This window comes from Microtus pennsylvanicus, chromosome 14 (assembly GCF_037038515.1).
Source record: "Microtus pennsylvanicus isolate mMicPen1 chromosome 14, mMicPen1.hap1, whole genome shotgun sequence".
In the NCBI taxonomy this organism is placed as follows: Eukaryota; Metazoa; Chordata; class Mammalia; order Rodentia; family Cricetidae; genus Microtus; species Microtus pennsylvanicus.
Window position 1 is genome coordinate 1,555,157 of NC_134592.1, and position 25,935 is coordinate 1,581,091.

General features: G+C 40.9%; 1 protein-coding gene across 1 annotated transcript in view; it reads left to right on the forward strand.

The window, feature by feature from the left end:
- Nucleotides 1–10,460: 10,460 nt before the first annotated feature.
- Dnah11 (dynein axonemal heavy chain 11) overlaps nt 10,461–25,935 on the forward strand; it is a 315,059-nt gene continuing 299,584 nt past the window's right edge. The window contains exons 1-6 of the mRNA XM_075947535.1: nt 10,461–10,757; nt 12,715–12,858; nt 15,342–15,538; nt 16,815–17,004; nt 18,414–18,513; nt 21,885–22,096. Coding sequence (XP_075803650.1) covers nt 10,461–10,757; nt 12,715–12,858; nt 15,342–15,538; nt 16,815–17,004; nt 18,414–18,513; nt 21,885–22,096 — 1,140 coding nt within the window. The remainder of the gene's footprint in view (nt 10,758–12,714; nt 12,859–15,341; nt 15,539–16,814; nt 17,005–18,413; nt 18,514–21,884; nt 22,097–25,935) is intronic.

Consider the following 25,935-nt stretch of genomic DNA (forward strand, 5'->3'; position numbering starts at 1 on the left):
TGAAAATATTCTAGTTCCATATGATATTCTATATCCTGGAAAAATTTATCACTAGAATATTAGAGTTATTAAAGAAAAAAGCCAACAGCATGCATAGCCCATGAAGAAAGCTTGTCATGTGCACACAAGAGTGAATAGTAAAGGGGACACACAGACAAAGGAATCAAAGATTTGCCGGACCAAAGCACATGGGTGCCCTCCTTCAATACTGATCCCCTAAACAACAAATCCTACAGAGCAGAGTTTTATAAACTGGTCAGCTCTAGCAAATGTAAAGATGAATGTCACCATCTATTGCCTCCATGCCTTCACCATGGCAAATCCTTCTTTACCCCCCTCCCTCCCTTCCCAGCACAGGATTTGCAATCTTTTTTCTTAATCTGGCCTCCAGTTGAGGTGTAACTGACAGAAATAAAAAGATGATGTTTATTACCACTGAGGAGAGAAGTCAGGAGTAATTCTTCCCACACTCCTTGTAATTTTGCTCCTTTATATTGTTTGGATGGTTTATTCTCATTTCTTCCCTGGAGATAAAAATTAAAAGTTCCTGAAGAAAATCTGCTTTCCTGCTCTGACCTCTATCATTTTGTTAATCTATTTTTATAAATAACTTTAGCCCCTTCCCCTCAGGAGACTCTGAGTTCTAATGAGAGCTTTGCTGGTCTCAGAAGTCCTTTCCTTCTCTGTCTCTGATGTGTCCTTTCTAATTTAGCAAACATTTGTTTGTTGAGACAGGGCCTCACTGTGTATCTCTGGTTTGCCTAGAACTCACTATATGGAGCAGGCTGCCATCAAACTTACATAGATCCACATGCCTCTGACTCGGAACTGCTGGGATTAAAGGTACATGCCACCATGCCCAGCCAATTTAGCAAATATTTGGACAGTAATGCTGCTAGAGGGACTGTGGTGGATGATGAAGGCTGTAAGAAAACAAACAGACGACATGGTTATGGTTTCTGTGAGTTAGGAGAGAAGGCAGAGAGTCTGACAAAAAGATTTTTAAAACTAGTATATGGAGGAAAAGGGGCGGGGGTAACCTGGCCAAAAGGAAGGTAGAAAACTTACTGATGCCCACTGACACTGAAGATGACATTATTTAGTGTGACATTATCACACTAAAGTACACACCCCTGGAAGAAATTTAAGATGACAATGAGGCACATGACACATGCATAAAGAGTGAGTTCCAGGACAGGCACCAAAGCTACAGAGAAACCTTGTCTCAAAAAACCAAATATATATATTGAGCATGCAGAAAAAAAAAAGTCCATGTTATACAAATAAACTCAAATGCTGCCCCACCTACCACAAAAGTATCCATCCTTTACCCAGTTGTATCAATACACAAAAGTCTATAGCAATGTAAATTGTCTATAAATGATAGCTCATAAGTATTCTCACTATTATTATTAGTGTGAGTAAGGTCACACTAATCCACCTATTATTCCACCTAACCCATTCTTTTCAAGAGATCCCTGAGCCTATTTAATTTCCACCCCCAACCTTATACCAATTATAACCAACCCCTAATTGATGTCCTTAACCCTAAGGAAAAACTTTGTTGGGAGAGGGCACATCATCTTCTAGAATTAATTACTTCTAGCTCTCATGGAGGCAATGTTATTTCTATGGAATCCTATAAAAACTAAAATGATAGTTAAGTTTCTATATTTCTGTCTGGTATAATTGCAGATAGTCTCTGAGTATCTGGTTAGGTTTTTCAAAAGTTCTTATCTAAAGTTCTGGCCAGAACAATGTAAAAAGGTGAACCATTTCAGCTAACCCAAAACTGATCCTAAAGTGTTATGAGCATAATGACATCATATCAACCCAATCATTGTTGCGGGTTCCATATTCTTGCTGAGAACTTCAAAGATTACTGCAGGAAAATTTATTGTTCATTGTGTAAAACTTAAATATTATTCATATAGACATATATTCATATGAAAGGTACCATAGAGACAAAATATGTATGGGGAGAAGTAAAATTTTTCCTAATTTTTTTCTTCCTTTTGTCCCATACCAGGTGGCCTCTGATATGAGGCTGAAACTCTGAAATTTTCTTTTAACAACATGCTTGGATTTAGAAAAGGATAGCCACAGTCCAACTCCAAAGCCAGCTTTGATTTTTAAGTGAGTCATGACTATCTTTATTTGTACAGTTTTGACGCATGATGGTCATAACTTCTAGTAAATATGTGATTACTGAATCAACCTTTCCCAAACTCAAAGCAGTTGTCCATTGAAAACCTGAACAGCTGTCAATGGTGTGGTGTGCATATTTTAATTTTTCAAACTCTAAAGTAGAACACTTCCATCTGCCAGATTTCATTCCTTTGAGTACCCTTTGGGTTACTTCCTGCAGGTAGTGGTGTTTGGTTATATAAAGAACAGTAGGGCATCTCCTTATAATCTCCTTAGCTTGTTGCCATGTAATAGAAAACTCCTTTTTAAAGCTTTGTTATTGACATGATATTTTTAATGAAATTCTAAGGTCATCAGCACATTTCCAATCAATAACAGATCAATTTCTGCATTACCTTGTACTAGGGACCTGGAAGACATGTATAGGATAGGATGTGTGTTGTGTATATGGTACAAAGGAAAATCCTGATTATATCTTGAACCAGAATAAATAACGAAGTCAATTCTGTATCATCTGGTATAAATTCAGTGGTTTCAATATGCAAGACAACTCTTTCTGCATATTTTATATCAGTAATTATATTGAGAGGTTCTTTAAAATCCCTTAGTACCATGAGAATACCATTTAATTCTGACTTTTGTTCCACTTTTATTTCTGGTTTGTAACCTGCCTTTCTTGATTTATTTGCATTAGTATAGAATGGGGCTCCAGTTTTTGGTGTGTCACAATGCAGGGAAGGAACCAATTAGCTCTCTTTATAAGGTTAATTCTATCATTTTTGAGATTGTTGCTATTAATATCTCCCCCAAAATTAGTACTAGTTCTTTGCCAGGTTTATAGTCATCCCATAATTTTTTTTCAATTTCATCACTATTAAAAGGCACTATAATCTCTGCTGGGTCTATTTCTGCTAATTGATGAAGTCTCAATTTTCCTTTTATAATCAATTCAGAGACCTTTCCCACATAAGATTTTAATTTTTTTTACTCAGTTTATGTGGTTAGATAATCCATTCTAAGACAATACCTTCCCTTGGCATTAAAATCCCTGTAGAGTAATATGACCAGAATGCATTTAAGATTTGGATCCACATGATCCACATGTGCCTTTTGCAATTTCTCTTCAGTCAACATCATTTTTTCCTCAACTTCAGATGTTAATTCCCAGGGAATGTTTAAATCTTTGTCACCATCTGAGGTTTTGTTTAAATGAATTTTTAGATCAGGTGTTATCCTAGAAGTGGGCCATCAATTGGAATTGTCTCCTAGCATTTTGAAAGTCATTAAGAGTCCACAATCAATCTCTTCTAATTTGCATGTTTTGTGTGCTAATTTTCTGTAAACCTATTTTATAACCTAGATAATTGATAGAATTTCCTGTTTGTATGTTTTCAGGAGCATTTTTTAATCCCTAATTAGGCAAAACTTTCTTTACTTCTGCAAACATTTTTTCTAAAGTATATACATTTGAATCACATAGCAAAATGCCATCCATGTAATGGTAAACTATAGATTTAGGAAATTGCTTATGTATTATATTCAACTTGCAAAGTATTGACACAGGGTGGGGCTATTTAACATTTCCTGTGGAAGCATCCCCATTGTTATCTCTTAGTAAACTGGGAATTATTACAATATATAGGCACTGTGAAGGTAAAATTTTCTCTGTCTTTTCTTGTAAAGGTATAGTAAAAAACAATCTTTTAAATCAATAACTATAAGAGGCCATCCTTTAGGCAATAGGGAAGGCAAAGGAATTCCAGATTTTAGAGGACCCATTGGTTAAATCACCTTATTAACAGCTCTTAGATCTGTCACTATTCTCTGATTTCCAGATTTCTTTTTAACAAGAAATGCAGGAGAATTCCAAGCACTGGTTGATTCTTCAATGTGCTGAGCATCAAGTTGCTCCTGCACCAGTTGTTCTAAAGTCTGCAGTTTCTCTTCTGATAAGGGCCATTTTTTAACCCATATTGGTTTGTTAGTTAACCATTTTAAAGGTAGAGCCATTGGTACCTCTGCAGGTTTGCCAGTTGTTTTGTGGTTTTGTACAGCCTAAATGGTTGGTGACTGTTTTTTATAGTCCCTATTAATATCCTTCCCAGAAATATGAGTTGGTTTATGTTTATTTCTGAGACTACAGGAATGTTAATCTGGGTATTCCATTGCTTCAACAGATCACGACCCCACAGATTCACTGCTATATTAGCCACATATGACCTCAGCCTTCCTTTCTGTCCTTTTAGCCCTATGCGTTCAACCCATCTCATGCTTTGTTTTACTTGAGATAGGGTTTCAATTCCTAGGAATTAAGCATCTGCCCCCTGAAGAGATCAATTCAGATGTTAAGATTCTGGAATAATAATAACACAGGTACATCTGCACCCATGTCCAGTAATCTTTCTATTCCAGTGTTATTTATTCATACTCTCAGCTTTGGTCTTTGATCATTTATAGAAGTCTGGCAAAATATATGTTTCCTATTTTCTCTTAGAATTTTTGATTCATCTTTCATGTTTATTCTATCATCCAGAGCAGTATGGTTTTTTTTTTTTTACAACAGAAACTGTGTTTTTAATTTTTCCTGGGAAGACATGTCCTCCACAGTAACTAGGAATGACTGGACCACATTTAACCCGGAGTACTGTGAGAGACCCCCTCCCACAGGAGTTACATGATGGTAACAGGTTACCTTGTTTTTCTCTTGTTGATCTACATTCATTGGTCCAGTGTTGGCCTTTGCCACATCTTCTAGATTTAGACAAAAGGGAGAGGTTTCAGGTGGGCAGAATATCAAGGAACCCAGAGCTTGTAGGCAGTTACAAGCCATGAAGTTACTGGCTGGATCTCAGCCTAGGCATTCATGGATCTGAATTGGAAAGTAAAGCCAGAGCAATCTGTGCCCCCAGAATTGGAGTTAAGCCGGATCAGAGCAGGAGTGGCAGAGACCAGACAAGCCTTGGAGGTATGTTGGCAAAAGTTATGGGTGAAAGTTAGTCAGCCAGGTGGAACCAAGCTATGTGGTCATGCCAGCGGGCCAGCCAAACGGTGCACAACTGCATGCCGGAGGGGAGCTCTGTGAGAAGCCTGCAGACCTTCTGGGAAAGGCCCGATAATGGCATGGACTCTGACTACCTGGGCACCAAACTGTTGCTATACAAAAGAGTTTCACACTAGCCCAGAATGGAGTATAACAAAGGTTTATTTATTAGGGGGTAAACTCACAGAAAGAGTAGTGATCCACAGTCCTCTTCATACTTTAGGAACTGTAATGAAATTCAGCAGCCAAGGGACCCAGCACATTCTTTATATCTGCATTTATAGCACATGAGACCATGTCCAAAGGGGGTCAGTATCTTAAAGGCTATTGGCCAAAGGAGTTCCCACGGCAGGATACCAAACAACAAGACCAGAAAAGAACTTCCCTCAGCATATTAGAACCAAACCACTAGATAAACAGAAAAGATAAATCATATTGAAAGTAGCACAGGAGAAAGCCCAAGTCTGTATAAATGCAGGTACATTAGAATGAAAGCAGACTTCTCAACTGAAACTTAAAAGTCCAGAGAGGGCCTGGACTTTTCAAGTTCAGGAAGACAATAATGGCTAACCTAGACTAGAAGCCAGATCTACCCAGCAAAGCTACATGTCATAATTGAAGGACAAACAAACACTTCTTGTGGAAAAACAAGCTAAAGGAATTTCTGGTCAACTCTACAGAAAATACTCATGCTTGAAGGGGTTATATGGACTGAAAAGTGAGACAAATCCATCCACAAGGCCAGAAAAAAAAATAAACTATGCTAGAATGACTCTTCAGCAAGAGAGCAAGAGGGAAGAACCAAACACCACAAAACTGACAAAATGGCCAAAATCAGTCACACCTTTCACCAGTTGCTCTTAATAGCAATGACAAGAATCAGTTCACACTTTCACCAGTTGCTCTGAATATCAATGGCAGGAATGAATCATACCTTTCACCAGTTGCTCTGAGTATCAATGGCAGGAATCTGTTCACACTTTTACCAGTTGTTCTGAATATCAATGACAAGAATAAGTTCACACTTTCACAGTTGCTCTGAGTATCAATGGCAGGAATGAATCACACCTTTCACCAGTTTCTCTGAATATCAATGGCAGGAATCTGTTCACACTTTCACCAGTTGCTCTGAGTATCAATGATCTCAATTTCTCAGAGCCAGAGACTAGTAGGTTGGACCAAACAGCAGGAACCATTTATTTATTTGCAGCCTCCAAGAAATATATTTACCACAAAAAACAGGCACAGGGGAAAGGACAGAGAAAGGATATTGTAAGCAAATGCAAGCAGTTGTTGCTGTTCTAATATCTGACAAAACAGACTTCAAACATAATGAGAAGAGATATTCTTCACAATGATTAAGGGAACTACACCAAGAGGACATTACAATTCTAAATATAGAGGCCCAACCATGGATTCACCCAATATCATAAAACAATACTACAAGATGTAAAGTCACATATTAAACCCAGCACAATAGTAGAGTGTGACTTCAATACACTACTCACCAATTGACAAGGACATCCCAAGCAAAAAACAAACCAACCAAAAACAAGCAAACAATAACAACAAATAAATATTAAAACAGCAACCTTAAAATTCAGAGGAAAATATCTGTGTTAAATGATATAATAGATCAAATAAACTTAACAGACAGCTGCAGAAATTCCCATCTAGATACTACAGAATTACATTCTTTTAAGCAGCATATGGACCTTTTTCTAAAGTATGCTATGACAAAAAGCAAGTGTAAGAAATAAAAAAAAATGAAGTAATTCTTTGTATTCTTGAAAGACCCCTGGAGCGGGAAGACTCTCACTCAAGTCTCAGGATAACATGACTCCCCAGGAACTCACGAGAGACACGAGACCATCCTTGTTGCAATCACACAAGGTTTATTGACAGGAACCAGCTGGGGCTGAAATTCCAAAAATACCAGGGATCATTGGAAAATTCCAAAAATACCAGTGATCATTACAAAGCGTAGCACCCCATTTCTCAAGATTATTCTCAAAATTTTAATCTAACTTTATGGTCAGCTAGTTCCTGGAACACAGTCACTGAACCGGCTAACCTAGATTTTTGGTTTTTCTCTCCCTACTAGATTTTTGGCTCTATTTTTCCTGCTAGATTTTTTCTCTATTCTTTCTGCTAGAGGGGTCTGGATTCATCTGGGTCTTTCATTCTATCCATTTACAGCATAAGAAGTCTAAAAACCAATAAGAAAAAGCCCAGGACAAGCATATACATGTGGAGATTATGCAACACACTACCAACCAATGAATAGATCCCAACTTTGAATCTTTATATTTGTGTGCATAGACATTCCAAATAAAGAAAACATTATTTAGAATATAAATAAAAATATTTTTTAAAAGACACTATAAATAAAGAAGGGCCAGTGAGGAGGGAAGGGTCAGAGGCCTTAAGGGAAGGGAAAGCAGTAGAAAGTAGTGATATGAAAGTAGAGGTGAGTAGCATCCTGGTAGGTGGAGCATGGATTGTTCACTAAAACTACCTGACAATATTTATTGTGGAAGATGCCAAGTACTTTTGTTGCAGACATAAGTAAATTAAGCAGGAATCAAGCAAGAAGCTTTCCCTCACCCCAGTGACTAATTTTTAGTGGTTCGGGAAGGTGTTATGAAGGCTGCTGAGGAGTAAAGTTATTGATTGTCGTATCTATCTTTGAATCCTGTGAACTCCATTCCTAATCTTCCAGGTGAGATGTACCCACTGGTACAACAGTGGCACCACTTTTATGAGGATAATTCACTGCTTTCTGACTGGGTGCAAGGCCTGTTCCTCGGGAGGGATTTTATGTCTGATCCTGTTAACCTGTCCAAGAGCCCATGACTGGAGAGATTATAAGTCCTTGAGAGAGTGTCTACTACTGTTGTTTTGCTAATTGGACAGTTATTAAACTACTTTCTAGATGTTTGTTTATACAGCAGTTAGACTACCTGGATCAGAGAAGCTTCTGTTTGCAGTAGAGAACTGTTAATGCAGACATTCATAACTGGTCAGAATGCTAAGAACAGATGACTGTTTCTTGTGGAATAATCTTTTTGTATACTGTATCACTACGGTTAGTTTAACAAAAAGCTGAACAGCCAATAGCTAGGCAGGAATTCCTCGCACAGAAAATCCTGGGAAGATGGGCAAAGATGTTAGGAGGCTTGAAGGAAGTGGCATGGGCAGTACAGAGTAACGATAACCAAGCCAAGTAAAAGAATGTAGACTAAAAGATATGGGTAATTTACGGTATAAGAACTAGTTAGAAACACGTCTAAGCTGTTGGCTGAGTTTTCATAATTAACTAAGTCTCCATGTTATTTTTGGGAAGCCAACAGTCCCAATGAAAAAGTCTTACTACAAATGGTGTCCAATGTGGGGATGCATATTTCCACATAAGACCTGAAAAAGCTTAAAAAAGAGGTTCCAACACGCAAAACAGAGCCAAAAGCAGGTTCCTAGTACTGCAGTCTCTCATGTGGGCAGCAATACAAAGATGCTCTCCTAGCCACTGCCTATAGGTTTGAGCCACCAGTGAGCCATGAAGCTGGGTGATCATTTAAGGTTTGCTCATCCAGACAGAAAAGGTTACAAATATACTGTAATCAGGTTCAGATGGAAAAAATCCTCTAAACAAGCTACAGTGTATTTACTAATGTATATATACTTAAGAAAAAAAGGGAAAAGGGTATAGACAGTCATAAAAAATAAATACTTTAAAAATAATAAAATCTTTAAGGAGAGAAATAATAATAATTTAAAAAAGTATAAACCATGTAAGGATGAAAATACAATAACATAGGGAATTTGGATATTATATGATGCTTTGTTAATTTTGAATGTTTGAATGCTAATGAACAGACAGTAGCTGCTGACAGACATTGGATTGTGGAAAGGATTGCTGAATTAAACCAACGTATATACTTTAGGAATGCCTTAAATTTAAACTTGAAGTAAAAGAATGTATTACATTGGGGAAGAGGTTATGCCTTTGTTTCTGCGGGAAACAAAAGACTGTGGATTCCTTTCAGGTTAATATGAGATCAGATTTGACTGGGAGAAACCTGAGTATCTTGACTACAGAAATGGGTAGGAAACCCATCCTTCTGCATGAGAACAGCTCTGAGACTGGATAAGACATGATAAACTGTATTGGCTATAGAGTCCTCATGACTCTATATATTCCATTCCTTTCTTATAGTATAAATGAAGATTTATAATACAGTTTGGTTATATAGTTCAAATGGATTTGTAAAGTTAACAGATGACTTTTACCTGTTCAAGCATGGAAAAAAAATTCATCTTTAGCAGACCTATATACACTACACAATCCATACTTATGTCAATGCAGATATGTATGTTATCTTTAAAAGTCTGTGCGTTTTCAGAACGAGGGGATCAGGCACCAATAAAAATGGATGACCCAGGTAATCCAACATCTCAGAGTGCCTCGGCTGCAGTTTCCTTAGATTTCTACATCAAGAACAATTTTAACGCTGGTGGTTGAGATAGTCCAGCCTCACAGGCTACTCCAATCAGGACTTTAGATAAGCCTTGCAGTTTCCCATTACACAAAGACTGGACAACAAATGATCCAGCTACAAAATTCCTCCCCTCACCCTGCTCTGACTAATGTTAGCAGGCTTGGGGGCATTTTGGCCTTTACAAAGAGCGCTTTGCAGTCTCTTTCGGAGTCTGAAGATGGGCCTTGGGACTTGTGATGTCTAAGCCTTAAAATCTGACAATTAGGATACTTAAGTGGAGAGTTGTTTTATTACTGGTACAGTGTCCACAAGGGAACTCAAAGCTGACAACGAAGCCGGGTTGCAGCATTTTCCTCTACCTAACTGCTTTGGGCATACTTTGCCCATTGTTAAACATTGAACCCTTAGCCCCTCTTTCTAGGGGTTAGACGAACTAGCCAGGATAGCGAATTTAGCAGGAATATCTGCTCAAGACAGTACTGCTAAGTCGAGAGCAGCTAACCAGTCCTGGGTTTCCTGACTTGATTTCCCGGCTCCCGCCTGGGACTTGCAGGGCAGTCCGGGACTCTCGCTCCGCCCCCACTCCTGGGCTGGGGCGGGGCCGCCATCTCCCGGGCAACGGGACGCGCCGCAGTCCTGGCCACCACTTCTGCGAGTCTAACACTGCGCACACTGCTACAGGTGCCAGCTCGGGGTAATCGCAGAGGACTGGGGTCGCCTCCGTGGTGCACGACTCTAAAAGTCCTCGCCAAAACTCCCCTCGCAGGTAGGAGATGGCAGCCCCGGAGGAAGGGACTGTGCTGCGTCTTAGCCCCTCGGAGCAGGAGGACGAAGCAGAAGACGAGGAGGCTGCGGCTGCCCTGAGAGCGCAGCGCTTCGCCCTGGACCCTCGGGTGCGCTTCCTGGGCGGCCGCTTGCGCCAGGCGCTGGCGTTCCAGGAGGAGACGTGGAGCCAGTTCCTGGAGAGCGAGGACCACCGGCAGGCCCTCGGAGACTTTCTGGAGAGCGCTGGTCCTGCCAGCCTGCTGTTCTGTGTCGCAGACGCTGGGCGGCTCCTGGCTTTCCCCGAGGTAAGGAGAGGGGCGCCTGCTTCAAGGTTTAAAGTTAACCTCTAGCCTCCCGGACTCCTCAGAAATCCAGGTGCTCATATGCACCACATCTGATCCAAGTAAGAGGCTATATAGGTTAGTTTCTGGAAGGGATGCCTGCCGGTAGAATTGGTTATATAGAATGATGTTATAAACAAAGCAAGACAAAACGAAACACCTACCATAGCCTATGATGCCTGTGTACAGAGCTAGGCGTGCTTTGGGATCAAATAAGTTCTGTGTGGGTGGGAACTCCAGAGTCGTAGCCTTTTAAACGAAGACAACAAAGTGTCTGGCAAAGTCCTTATAGCTTGAGCATTTTGTCCCTATGCCTGCTAACTTCGTTTTGTCCCAGAAAGAAAGAATCGAGTTCTAAAACTAAAATAAACCAACAGGCAGGCCGCGCTTTGGTGCATACTGTTAATCTTGGCACTGGGGAAACAGAGGCAGGAAGATTTCTGTGAGTTTGTGGGAGGCCAGCCTGCTCTACATAGCAAGTTCTAGAACATCCAGGGTTATACATGAGACTCTGTCAAAACAAAAAACAAATAAATAAATCCTCAAAACAAAAACATAAACCAAGAAGTCAACAACAACAACAACTGCCAAACAAGACTGGCTGCTGTCGTTTAAAACACAAAATAAACATCTTTGTTGCATAAATTAAATTATTAGTAATTTCAAGGAGCATTATCTTGGTAATTAGCATGTAAATTCCTTTTTTTAAGAAAAGATATTTATTTTATTTTTCTGTGTTTGAATTCTTTGCCTGCATGTATGTTTGTGCACCACGTGTGTGCCTGAGCCTCATGGATGTTAGAAAAGGGGTAGGGTTTCCCTGAGCGAGCAGGGAACTGGAGTTACAAACGACAGTCAACTATTACCACGTGAGCGCAGGGAAAGGAACATCTTAGCAACTGAGCCATCTCCAACTGTAAATTCTTGCTTTCCAAGTAAAGTAACCCCATATGGTTTGTACAAGAAGTGTGCTCTGAAAAGTTACAAATAAATACAGTTCTTAAAACTGTGTCCAATTGAATAATTCTCTGATGTGGTTTTCTTTAAAACTGATTTCGGTTTCATGATGCAATAACATACAAAAGGAAAGGCGGGGAAGGAACAGCCTGTAATCTGCACAGGCATGGTGTTCACAGGCATCACCTTTCCTGTTTTCTTTTCCTTTCTTCCTTTCTGAATTGGGAGCCCTTCCGCAGTGGGTTGTCTTTCAGCAGTGCTACATCTGGAGTTCCTGTTTTAAGTGGTAACATCATCCCAGGTGTTTTCATAGGATAGGTTTGAAGAGTATAGTATGTAACAGGTTTGCATTATGACTTTATAAGTTTTGCATATCTTTTTTTCTGGTATTCTCCTAATTATAACTTTGTAAAAAAGTTTGTCATACAAATATAAAAACCCTTATTAAGCTCATAGCACAGTCGAATAGTTTCCCAAAGTCACTCCCCACTTACAGCAGTGTTAAACTATCTTGAATAAACATTTCCATTCTTTGCCTTGATGACAGAAATACAAATTACCCATTTGTGTCTTGTTGTTTTCTCAGTTGGCTTATTTCCAAGCAAGAGAACATTATAACCCGCCCCCCCCTGCCAATCCACTAAAGTTTGAAATGTTCTCATGTTTGGTTTTGTTTATGGGGTTCTTGCAGTGTATGCTGATCTGCTGGAATGGATGTGTCTCTGAAGAAGGTATTTTTAAAAAGAAGAAAATTCCTTTTTCCAGGACATGGAAGAGCAACAGACTATCTTTGTTTGTAAATATGGGCAAGATGTCAGGGTTTTACTGCTGTTGGCAATGACTGCAAGTGGGGTGCAGCCAATGCTGCTTGCTATCAAAGAGACTGCAGTGGGGTGCAGCCAATCCCGCTTGCTATCAAAGAGACTGTAGTGAAGTTGAACTAATTATTTGGCTTTTGTTCCAGATCCCAAGAGATGTGAAACACAACCTGGTTTATCTTACCAAGAAGATGACTGAAAGTGTGGAAGAAAGTGATTTCTCCCAAACGGTTTTATTTGGAGAGCTACCTTGGTCACTGCTCACACATGTAACTGCCTTCCTAGATGAGGTACTGGTCTGTCTGTCTTCTCTTCACCTCCAAACACTTGCCATTAGTTGAGCCATCTCTGCTACTTCAAAAGCAGAGCATGTAGAAGCTGTAGCTTTCTTTGGCCTTGGGTGCAGAGTGATCCCGTTAGCTTGTTTCTCAACCGCATCTGTACATGAATAAGCTTAACTTGTCAGCCCATTCCTCCCTTTCACTCTGCCCTGACCCCTTTTCAAATGCTGGAAACATTTCCTGCCAACTTGAGCTGACTAGGCTCCGCCAGTTGGTTAGAGGTTTAAGGTGTTGCATTCAGGGCAGAGATGAGCTTACATTTTGAAAAACTGATATCATCCGTTTCTTTTTTCTTTTTTCAAATCCCTGTTAGAGTGTATTAACTAAATGGAATTTCATTTAAGTCAGAATGGAAAGCAGTAATGAAGTTAATAATTGCTCATGCATTCCTTTCGCGCTGCACTGTAGGTTGAGTCTGTTGGCATTAAAGTCTTGGTCTTCAGCACTGGGAGGTGTGACACTTATCTTCCTGGAATCTTCCAGCTGCCCAAGTCTCTGCCTCTCCCTCTAGTGCTATGCTTTGATCTCCCACCCCTGGTTATGGCCAATTGTAGGGAACGTTTTCTGTGCTTACTACTTGGAGCGGTTTGTGACATGAAGCAGGTACTCAAGGAATTTTCACTGCACAAGGTCTTCTGTAAGACTCAGCAGAGTTGGAAACAACCTATGATTTAAATTTTATGCCCTTACACGAGGGCTGGCAGCACCAGGTGGGTTTTGGTGAGGTTTAACTCTATGAGCTGTGCTAGGCAAAAGGCAATAGATAATCTTGAAACTCTCCCAATACTTCTCTGAATTGGTCTCACACCAAGACCCCCATAGTTTTTACAATATGCTTTGAATGTATATGTATATATCCATAGAAGGCATAAGCCATCCCTGTTGACAAAGGTTTCTGTCCTGTCTGGTCCCACAGCCATTCAGTCCCAAAGAAACACAAAGAGGCCTGCTTTAATTATAAACTAGTTGGCCTATTAGCTCAGGCTTCTTATTAACTAACTCCTACATCTAAAATTAACCCATAATTCTTGTCTGTGTTAGCCACATGACTTGGTACCTTTTATCAGTGAAGCATTCTCATCTTGCTTCCTCTGCAAGCAAGTCTGGGTGACAACTGCAGACTGAGCCTTTCCTCTTCCCAGAATGCTCTTATTCTGGTCACCCTGCCTTTACTTCCTGCCTGGCTACCAGTCAATCAGTGTGTTATTAAATCAACACAAGTGACAAATTTTTTTACAGAGTACAAGACCATTGTCCCATAGTACATCCCGAGTTTTGAAATTAGTTTTTATTAAAATACATTAATTATAATTTACGGGGTTTTATTGAGACATTAGAAAATGTCCCAATAGTATATGCATATAATACATTCTGATCATACTCACCCCCATTAACCCTTTCCCTCCCTGCTTCCTACTTCTCAAATATCTTCCCTTTGCTTTTATGCCGTTTGTGTTTTTGTTTAGTTTTTAATCTAAACACAGATTGAGTTCAGTGTTGGGAAGAGTCTGAGATGAGCACTGGGCAGGGAAGAAAAGCAAGCAAATCATAATTGTGCTGTAATTTTCATTCCCTTTCTGACAAGACTGTGAATGAGCCAGAAGGTATAGATCTGGAGGGCAAACACCCCAAGGGTTGGCATGGCTACGTGCACACATGCAGTAGCTCGCAGAAGTGTGCTAGGAATCTTCAGCTCCCTCCAGCCAAAGAGAGAGCCACATGCCTGCCTTGTCTACTGAGTGCGTAGTTGACATTTCAAGCTAAAGTTGAACTTCTGATCTTCCTCAACCTTTTCCTTCTGACTTTATAGTTACCTTCATATTAGTAGACAAGTATTTGGGAGAGTGTGCTGGCTAGTTGTATGCCAAGTTGACATAAGCTAGGGTTATCTGAAAGGAAGGAACCTCCAATTAAGAAAATGCCTCCATAAGACCCATAAGGCTGTGGAACATTTTCTTAACTGGTTTTTGATGAAGAAGGACACAGCCTACTGTGGGTCGTGCCATCCCTGGACCGGTGGTCCTGCATTCTATAGGAAAGCAGGCTGAGCATGCCATAATGAGCAATCCAGTAAGCAGTACCTCTGCATCAGCTCCCGTCTCCAGATTCCTTCCCTGTTTGAATTCCTGCTTTATCTTCCTTAGATGATGAACAGTGATGAGGAAGTGTAAGCCAAATAAACCCTTTCCTCTCCATGTTACTTTGGCCATGGTGTTTCATCACAGCAATAATAACCCAGTAACCCTAAATAAGACAACAGCTCAGTGAATTAGAGTCAAAGGGACACTGACTTGGTCCACTTCCTGTAGTTTTTGTATTATTTGTGGAGTTGAGTGGTTTTGTTGACAGGAGAATTTGTACAACAAAAAAGTCTTTGAAAGTATTCACTGTCCACTAATTAATTGCTTTTAAAATGTTACTTTTTTTTCTAGATATTAGTCCCCATTCTTTCTAATAAGAACAATCACAAATCCTGGTCATGTTCTATTTCACGAGATATGGAGTATCACATAGAAGTCATGAAAAATAAGATGCATGTTTTTAGGGGCAAAATGTCAAAAAGAACTCTTCTACCAATTCCTACTATTGCAGAAAATATTGACCTGGACCAGCATTACTCAGTGACCAGGTAAGTAACAGTGTATTCAATTCTATTCAGTGTATTAAAATGAAAGGCTTGCATCCCCACAGAATATCACACCTCTTAAACTATTAGCAAAATAGAGTTACTTTAAAACATGTCACTTAAAAATGTATTTTATTTCCTGTAATGTATTTTGTTTGTTTGTTTTTGAAATGGAGTCTTGTGTAGTCCAGGTTACCTCAAACACAGTATGTAGCCAAGGGTAGCCTTTAACTTCAGTTCCCCTGGCATCCACATCACATGTTGGGATTTTAGGCATCAGCCACCAGGCCTGGGATGCGTGCACCTGGGCCAGCTCTGCACCTGGGGCACTTTCTAAGGAAAACCAGCGATATCCATAATCTTAGAAATAGTCCTCTGGGAAAATGATGTTTAAGAATGTGGAAATTCTTTATCAATTTTATTACTAGTTATTATTTTATTTTTGATTAGGTATATTGTACAATTGTGTATACCTGTGTTTGGGTATGGTGCCTGAAGTTGCAGGTGGTTAAGAACCATCTGATGTGGGTGCCAGGAACCAAACTCAGGTTTTTTGTGGAGCAACAGGCCTTCTCAACCACTAAGGAATCTCTCTGACCCGTTTATCAGTTTTTAAATACAGTAATTTTATTCCTTGAGAATTTCACACAACTTATTTTTATCACCCCCCCCCCCCCATTCTTCCCACTAACTTCTTTATCTTCCTGTCCCTTACTGACTTCTGGTTCTGGATTCGTTTTTTCTTTTTTTGTTACCCACCAAGTCCAGATATGCTGCCAATATATGCTCATGTGGTTAGGGCCACCCATGGGAGCACAGCCTTGAAAACTTCCTTATGCAGGAATGTTACCTGATTTGGCCTGTGCACACCTGTGCAGTCATCCACAGCTGCTGTGTGCTCTCGCATGCACTGGTCCCATCAAGTCACTCTGCTCCTCGCCCCCTCCCCCAGCCTCTGGCTCTTGCAGCTCTCTGCCTTCTCCCCTGTTGTGGTCCCTGAACTTTGGAAGAGGAGAGATAATGATGTCGCATTTGCGGTCGAGCATCCATTGGCGCTTTTTCTCTGAACTTGATCATTTTCTTAGCTTTGGAGATGTACTATACACAGAATAATACAATGATATCAGACTCAAACCAGGAGCATGACAATAATGAATTTTGAAGGCTTTATAGTAAGAAAACTAGATTATAGATGCATAAAAACTATTAGTACCATATCCTGTCTTTATTTGAATAAAGTCACTGTTGGATGCTTTTATTAATCATATATATTTTATAGGCCACAATCAGATGAGAGGAGAATACTCCATGCCATTGAATCTGTAGTCATTAAATGGTCACATCAGATCCAAGAAATTATAGAAGAGGATTCAGCACAGCCTCTGCTGAGTGGCCTCCACCCGACCCCTGAGACAGAGCTGGACTTCTGGGCTGCGAGGCTTGATAACTTGAAATGCATATACCATCAAGTGAGTAGACCCTGCGGGGATTGCTTCTACATCAAATGAGCAGAGTCAGCTCTAGGATGGGCAGCATTGCTTGGTCATTTTAAAAGTCTATCAGCCTTTGTATGATTGAGGAGAACACACTTTTCTTACTCCACAGTGCTGTCTAAAGGAAATGCGTTTTTCAAGATAATGAGGATGGTAACTGGTTGCCTTTATAAGGATGTTTTGGCAGCATCTGAGAGCACTGGAAATAACTGGAAACAGAGCAGCTCAATGGGGGGGGGACTAGAAGTGGGAAGGTTTAATTCCTATCTTAGTTTGGATTTGAATCGTCATAAAACCATAACTAACAACAGCTTGCGGGAGAAAAGGATTTATTTTATCTTAGAGTTTGTACTCCATCCAGGGATGTCATGGCAGACACTCAAGGCAGAGACCTGCAGGCAGAAGTTGATGCAGAAGCTAAGAAAGGCTGCTCCTGATTGGCTTTCTCTCCACAGTTTGCACAGTCTCAGGACCACCAATCCAGGGATGGCCCACCTACAATGAGCTAGGCTCTCCCCCATCAATCACTAATTTAGAAAAGGCATTACAGACCTGCCTACAGGCAGATCTTATGGAGGCCTCGTCCCAAGTGACTCGAGAGCAGTGGTCCTCAGCCTGTGGGTCGTGACAGGGGTCACAGATCAGCTGTACGACCTCAGATATTTCCATTGTGACTCATAACAGTAGCAAAATGAGAGTTACGAGGTGGCATTGAAAATAACTCTATGGTTGAGGGTCACCACAGCAGGAGAACTGTATTAGGTCACAGCATTAGGAAGGTTGGGAAGCGCTGCTCTAGACTGTGTCAAGTAGACACACAACTAGCAAGCCAATTATTATGCTTCATTTGCTTTGCAGAGGAGTAAGTGTTTGCTTGGCTGTGGAAAAATTAACTGTGATCTCTTTGCTGGATGCTGACTGACTATAATATTATAAAAACTATTCTTTTCATTCTTGTTTCTCTTGATTGGGGAAACAATTTATATGTATAATATGTAAACCCACTTTTTGGAAAAACTAAATGCAAAATAAAATACAAACTTTTGAAAAAAATTATTTAAACTTAGTTTCATCTTGAAACCAATATGCCCCTGATTCTCAAATCCTGTTCCTATCACCAGTAAGATGTCTTAGCAGTTAAAGGTACTTGGTGCCAACCCTGATATTTCAAGTTTGATGCCAGTGCCCACGAGAGAGGTGACATCAGCAAGTTGACTTTTGACCTCTACACATGCCTATTTATACACACCCAAAATAAAAAATAAATGTAATAAAAAATACTGTGCATATTGTCTGAGTGGTATATAATGTAAATGTTTAATTAGAGAGTCAATTTATTTAATAATCTGGTTTGTATATTTATTCAAGTATTTTCATCACTTTAGCTTCAGGCTCCTATTGTCCTCAAGATGGTTAAGATACTGACAACAAGACAAAGCAGCTATTTTCCTGCTCTGAATGATATCTTCATCACTGTGGAAAAGGGTAAGACCCCAGATCCTCATCCCTGGCTCAGACATCAGCATAGCCATCTGCCCATTGTCCTCACTCCTACACCCCCCCCCCATTTGCCTACTCAGCCTTGAAGTCTGCCTGCCACTCAGAAGTCTGCCTGCCACTCAGCGTGTGGCCATGGAGTGAGCACAGCACTTGGTTCTTCCAAAGGCAGTTTTGTCTCCATCTCTCTACTTAATCTTCCAGTGGTCCCAAACACTTTTTAGTTCATCTACTTTGTACTTAACCTTAGGGAGAAGGTTAAGCTGGAAGGTGTATAGGAGAGGCAAGGCCTTCCCTCCTTAGCTGGTGTCCATGAAAGCCCATGGTAGAGGTTTCTAGACAGGACATGGGCTATGTGTGGATAGTCTAAGTATTCACCATTCAGAACCTTCCATGGGTTGATTTCGGATTTCTTGGCTGACAAGTACACAGTCACCATCAATGTTTTGGTAAAGATTTATATCCATAGAACAGAGAAAATTGTAAAAAGGTGTCTAGCTAAAATTCTTTCCTCCTGCTTGTCCTCAGTGCTCCCCTTTAGTCCCTTCCAAAGATGACAGTCCTCCTAATTTCCTGACTTGTTTATTTTCTGTCAATGTTTAAGCAACTATAGGTATATATGGCACTAAAGGATATATCTTACAATTAAAGCCAAGAAAATAACTGTTTTTGCATTTTGCTTGTTTCCAACATTAGAACACTTTTATTCTCCTGTGTGCCATTTGGAAGTAACTGAAATTCACTTTGAAATGTCTGTTTTTACATTTGCTTCCAGGAATTGTATTTGCAAAGATGGGGAGGGTGGTGAGTGTCTCATTAGATCTGGATTCCCAGCTCTCTCAGCCTATGGAATTGCTGGTTTCTCAATGGTCACATCCTACTTTCCACGCCTCCATTGCAGACTTGCTATGGGACACAGGGCAGTGCTTCCCACTTTAGTCATGGTTTAAGCTAGATGAGTCTTTGTTCTGATCGGTCATCCAGCTATCAGTCTGTCAATAGCACCCTTCACTGCACCCACTGTTACCTTCCCAACCGTGATAAACGTAAGTGTCCCTTAGACATCACCCAAATGTCTCCTGGAGGCCAGCTCTCCTCTGAGAAGCCTGGATGGAGCTCTCACACTCAACAGCAGCAAGCACTAAGCAGGTTGTAGGTTTACCCTCAATAAATAGAAGCAAATGACATTTTTCTCTTCTGTTACTATGAGATAAACATTTCATGTGAACGTAGCTATAGGAATGAGTCCTAGGGATCTTCAGAACATAGAGAGTGTACAACCTGGAGATTTAGAGAAAAAAAAACTTTTCGGTGGCTCAAACCCGTGTGACCTAGAGGTAGAAGACTCATGTTGAAGACATATCTCAGACTGAGATCAGCAGGCTTGCTTAGCACAGGTGAAGGGCACTTAACTGTTGTGTGGTTATTTAATTTCTAAATTAGCATGGTAGATATACACCAACCACAGGACACTCGGGAATGTGCATTTCCAAGAGGAAAGGGTTCACAGCCTTCTCTCTTCTCAAGGTTTTATTCCTGGCTGAAGGCTGGACTTACCAAGTCCAGCAGTGGGTGTCAGTGTTTGTCTTGTCTTTGACATGAATCCTTGGGAACAGCACCGAGTCATGAAGCTTAGCTTGTTCTTCACCTTTAGACACAGCCCATGATCAGCTTTGGGTGAGAGAGAGTGTTAGGATCAAAGTGAGAAACTTTCCTTACTCTTAGGTGCTTAACATGGTTTTTATTCCAATAAAAGTTCCTGTAGTTGGAAGCAGCTTGTTTGTTCCCAACTGCCCAGACCACAAAATAATCCCACAGAAACTGTATTAATTAAATCACTGTTTGACCTATTAGCTCTATTTTCTTATTGGCTAACTCTTACATCTTAAATTAACCCATTTCTATCTATTAATCTGCGTATCGCCACATTGCTGTGACTTACCAGCAAGGTTCTGACTGGCAGCATGGCAGCTTGTGTCTTTCTCCCCTGGTGCCTCCATGGCTTCTTCCTGACTCTGCCTACACTCTCTCTCCCTGTCTTTTCCAGCCTGGCTATATTTTGTTAAGCCATTGGCCAAAAGCAGCTTCCTTACTAATGAATGGCAATAAAACATTCACAGCATGCAGAGGGCAATCTCACATCACCTCCCCTTTTCTGTCTAAATAAAAAGGAAGGTTTTAACTTTAACATAGTAAAATTACATACAACAAAACAGGTATCAAGCAAGAATTACACTTATAACAATATTTATATCCATTATCTTTTATCATAACTAAGAAAAACTATATCTATTTTTCAACTCTATCAAAGACTCCAGAAGGATATAATATTACCTAAGTAAACAATAAGTTCATTGTAAGCAACTTCCAAAACTCTAGAATTGACAGAGACATCTTGCTTCCTGGACAGTAATCCAAAGTTCTTCTGTACCATTGGAACATCCACCTTCAGCCTGGCTAGCTCAGTTGCTAGAGCACGAGACTCAATCTCAGCGTCATGGGTTCATGCCCTACATTGGGCACCAGATGAAAATGGAAGTTACAAAATAATCCCACACTAACTCAGAGTTGCGTATAATAAAGGGTTATTTATTTAGGTATAGATTTAGTCCTAGATCACAGTCCTCTGCACAAACGGGAAACAGGAACTGAATCCGGCAGCTGGAAGTGAGGGAGAACACGCTTTACCTTGCCAATTATAGTATAAGAGACCACACCCAAGTGGGCTGGTACCTTAAAGGCTATTAGCTGAAGGAGCTCTTGCAGCAAGTTCCTATAAAATTAGTCTTCATATAGTGTGAGTTTAGTGACATTTAGATCAGTCACAGTATTTTATTATCACACCTTATACCTGATTCCAAACTGCTTCTTTCACCATGCATAATAACGTTAACCAAATATTAGTAAACAGCATAGTAGAAGGCTCCCTATTTGTTGCACCAATTACTCACAGAATCTGAGAGGAAGTGGTGCATTCTGCCTGTCCTGAGCATTCTAGAGAAGCTCGGCTTCCCAGCTGTGAGGTAACAACCTCACCAGATGCTTCATCCCCATGAGGTTTTCACAGGGTTGTATATCTCTTTTTAGGTTTGGAGGTTCCCTTCCCTGTAGGTCTTTAGCTACAATTACTTATGGTTTGTGAGTAACTAGATCAGTGCCCCGCAGGGAGGCTGAGTTACAGAAGGACAGTCTCTAGCCCTCAAACTGCTCACTTGTAGGCTGTAGGGTAGATAACAAAATGGGAGGGTTGACAGCTTTTATAACTGCCTATGGACAATTGTCTTAGACTTGTAAGGGGTTTTTAATTTTTTTAAAAAAATAGGATACTATATGATATGAATGATACTTCCTCTTTTCAGCTCTTCTCGAAGCTCGTGATGTGGAACTTCACCTAAGACCTCTGAAGAGGCACATTCAAGGTCTCCAGGAGGCGGAATTCCCACAGACACAAATCCTAATTGCTCCATTGTTCCACACCATCTGCCTTATCTGGAGTCATTCCAAGTTTTATAACACCCCTGCTCGAGTTATAGTTTTACTGCAAGAGTTCTGTAACCTCTTCATTGACCAGGTATGAAGCAATAACAGTTAAGGACAATAAGAATCATTGCCTTCATTAGTCCAATAACAATGAATAAACCCAATGATGGACAAGTCCAGCCGACAAGGAGAGTGCCGTTTTCCTTCCACTTTCAGATTAGGCTTATGGATTCAGGCCATTCTTGAAATAGGTCAGAGCCAAAGAACAAACTGTTTCTGAGTTTTTTTATTTAAACAAATTTAAGAGGCAAAGAGATAAAACAAATTTAAGGTAGATTCCAGCAAAAGGTCTGTGGTCATGCTTTGGACTTTGTAGTTTCTCTCAGTTTTTGTAGGAGTGTTGGCTGATTTGAGAAAGCAAAAAAAATAAAAAAATAAAAATTTCAGTTATCCTTGAATGGGATTATATGGAAAGAATTATGATCCACTGTTTTTAAATTTGCTTGTTTGTTTTTTCCTTGCTCAGATTGGAAACTGTCTTTTTGAAAATGATCATCCCTCCCCAGCCCCACCTGGCATCTTTATTTGTGAACTTTCATCCTTGTCTCCACAAATGCCCGAGAACAATACCTAGTAAGAGCTGAGAGAGTCTTGGACATCATGTGGTCGAGTGATTCTTAGCTGGAGGTGCTCTCTGGTGTCTGGGACTGCCATACCTAAATAACCCAAGGTGACAGGCAACACAGGAAAACATGCATACTCGGCAACCATGGGGAGACCAGGGTCAAGTCTGGCAAGGAAACTCTTTATTTTGTAGGCAGCCAGCTTCTCCTTGTAAAGCCACAATCCTGTTAGGTCTGGAAAACAAAGAGAGAGAAAGCAGTAGCATATAGCCCAGGCTGACCTCGAACTTGCTGTGCAGATGAGAATGGCCTCCCGGGAGTGCTGGACCCACTCTTCCAACGCCATTAAACCTTAGTTACCTGCTAAAACCTCTGAGTCAGTGTAGAGTCTTCAAGGTTAGGGATGACATCGGATTCCACCATGTGAGAACTTTAGACCTCCTAGAGCAGTGGGTCTCAGCCTTCCTGGCACTGCACCCTTTATCAGCTCCTCATTTGGTGACCTCCAGTCATGAAATTATTTTGTTGCTACTTTATAGCTGTAATTTTGCTGCTATTATGAATTGTAATATAAATACCTGGTATGCAACCTGTTCTAGAGTATTCCCTCTCTGCCCCCTCCACACCCATATGCTTAGAGATACAGCAAGATACAGGAGGACTTCGGGCTCAGACCAACTGGACTGTAGCCCACCCACTTAAAGGAGGATGAATACTTCTTTGAGCCTCGGTTCCTCCAGTTAATGGCATCATGAGAATAATAAGGGCTAGCATGGTGCCTGGGATTTAACAGAAGGACAACAAGAGGCTAATCCTTTTTCTCTCACCAGCTGTGGACTGATAGGCTGTGGCTACTACGGTAGAGAGAGAGCAATGAGTCAGTGCCTTGCTATGTTTTGGCACCATCTCCTCTGTTAGTCTGTTCCTGTCCTTTGAGAGCCAAACTCTGGCTTGCTCTGGCAGTAAGCAGGTACTTGCTGCCTGCCCCCAGCATCTCCATGTGAGCCAGAAGCAGCCCTTGTCCATGTAGCTAGCACTCCTCCCTGACCTCTTTGGAAGAACCCCTTTCTCAGTTTGAAAATTAGCAAAACCATTTCACTATAAAGCTCTGGCATCTATGGCTTATGAGATAGTCCTGGTTACCTTGAAGCTAGGCAAGCTATTATCTTGGTTCCCAGTCTGTGCCAGCAGCCAGAGCTGCCAGGCTTCTGAGGAAATGTGGCAGCATCTCTTATTCCTTAGTTCTGGTTTCTGTCCAAAGGTTTCAATGACCTGATTTCCATGATTCACCAAGTAGCATATTAACTTTGTAGTAAGCTTGCCCTAGCATGTTAGGAATCTAAAATCACCAGTGAGCCAACTCTGGTTCTGGATCCTCTAAAGATCAATCTCCTTCTTTCCCTGTTGTTTTATTGTCAGGCTCTTTTAAAATAGAAAAAGGTGTGTGTGTGTGTGTGCATGTGCACGCGCACACACTCATGCACGTGGTGATGTGCATGTTTGCACGTGCATGCGCATGCACATGTGATATCTGGAGTCTTCCTGAATCACTCATGACATTATTCTTGGAGACAGGACCCCTCACTGATCCTGGTAGCCACTCTTTGCTAGGTGGGATATTCAGGAACTCTGGGGATGCATCTCTCTGACTGTCCTGCACTATGGTTATACACATGCCAGACCACAGCCAGCTTCTTTTTGGGTATTGGGGGTCAAACATAGTCTTCATGCTTCTGAGGCCATTGATTTACTGAGTAAGCCCCACTTCCAGGAACTTCATTTTCTCTCTTTCTTTCTCTCTCTCTCTCTCTCTCTCTCTCTCTCTCTCTCTCTCTCTCTCTCTCTCTCTCTCTCTCTCCTCTCTCTCTCTCTTTCTTTCTCTCCCTCTCTCTCTCTTTATTTTTCTTTGGTTGTTCATGTAGACTCTAGCTGTGTACAAGCTGGTATGGAACACTTTAAGTAGCTTAGGATAGCCTTGAGATCATGATCCTCCTGTTTCTGCTTCTTGAGTGTTGGGATGACAAGATATACAATACCCTGCCAGGACTTTTTTAAAAAAGAAAGCAACACAGGGTCTTACTGTGCACCCCTTTTTGCCTGGAACTCAGAGAAATCCACCCACCTCTGTTTCCTGAGTGCTGGGATTAAAGGCATCTACTACCATGCCCAGACTGAATATTTTTTTTAAAGATTCCATTTTATTTATTTATATTTGTGTGTGTGTGTGTGTGTGTGTGTGTGTGTGTATGTGTGTGTCAATGGCCATGCCACCATGTCCATGTGGAAGTCAGAAAATAAGCTATAGGAGCTGGCTTTCTCCTTCCACCATGTGGGTCTATGGGCTGAGCTAGGGTCATCAGTCTTAGCGGCAGGGCCTTTACCTGCTGAGCCATTGCCACCTCTGCATAGGACTTTTTAATTAAAAAAATATAGATACTGATACTCAAGTTGTATAGATTTCATTTCAGTTCCAGTCTGCAGCCTATGCTGAAAAGTCAAAGATCTCATCACATTGTCTTTGCCATCCCCGCTGGCACAGTTGATAGCTGGAACCCTGGTCCCCCTGTAGATGTGTTAGAAGCTGTCTAGTAGAACTGTCTACTCTCCTGTCTGCTGCATCCATTATCAGCTGGTTCTACTTTGGTACAGCAAATACATTTGTGTTTGCTTGTCTTACAGTGACCATTAGCATCATCCCTTAGGCAAGCCCCATGAAAAGCCCCTGCTTGCTGGCACAGCAACACACATGAGCTCGGGCGATGGTCTTCTCTTGATGCCTTGCCACATTTCTCTGTCAACTTGACACTACTGCGTCTCACTTATCTGTGGTGTCCATGGTGGCATTTCTCCCTGCAGCTGCTGTCTTCCACAGATTTTAGATAAAGAAGGGCTAAGCTTGAACAGCATGTCTTGGATGTGTTAATAGTTGACAAAATTATGAGTCTATACAAGTATATAAAAAGAATAGAAAGCAAGCAGTTGGGAGATAGAGGCAAGCTGGCATATTAATAAACTGGACAATTAATAGGCTTGTAGATAATAAACTTATTAGCAGTAGAGTTGTCCCTTAGTACCTGGGGTGTGAGCTCAGGTCATCAGGCTTAGCAGCAGGTGCCTTTACCTGCTGAGCCATCACACTGGCTCTATACTGTGTTTTTCAATTAAAAACATAACCAAAGAGTATGGATACTAACATTGTAGGACCTACTAATATAAAGATGTGGCACTTGCATGGACTCTCTGCTTGGCATCACATATGCGTTCAATCACCTCCACACCGCTGGGCTCGCAGTGCCCCTAGTGCTAT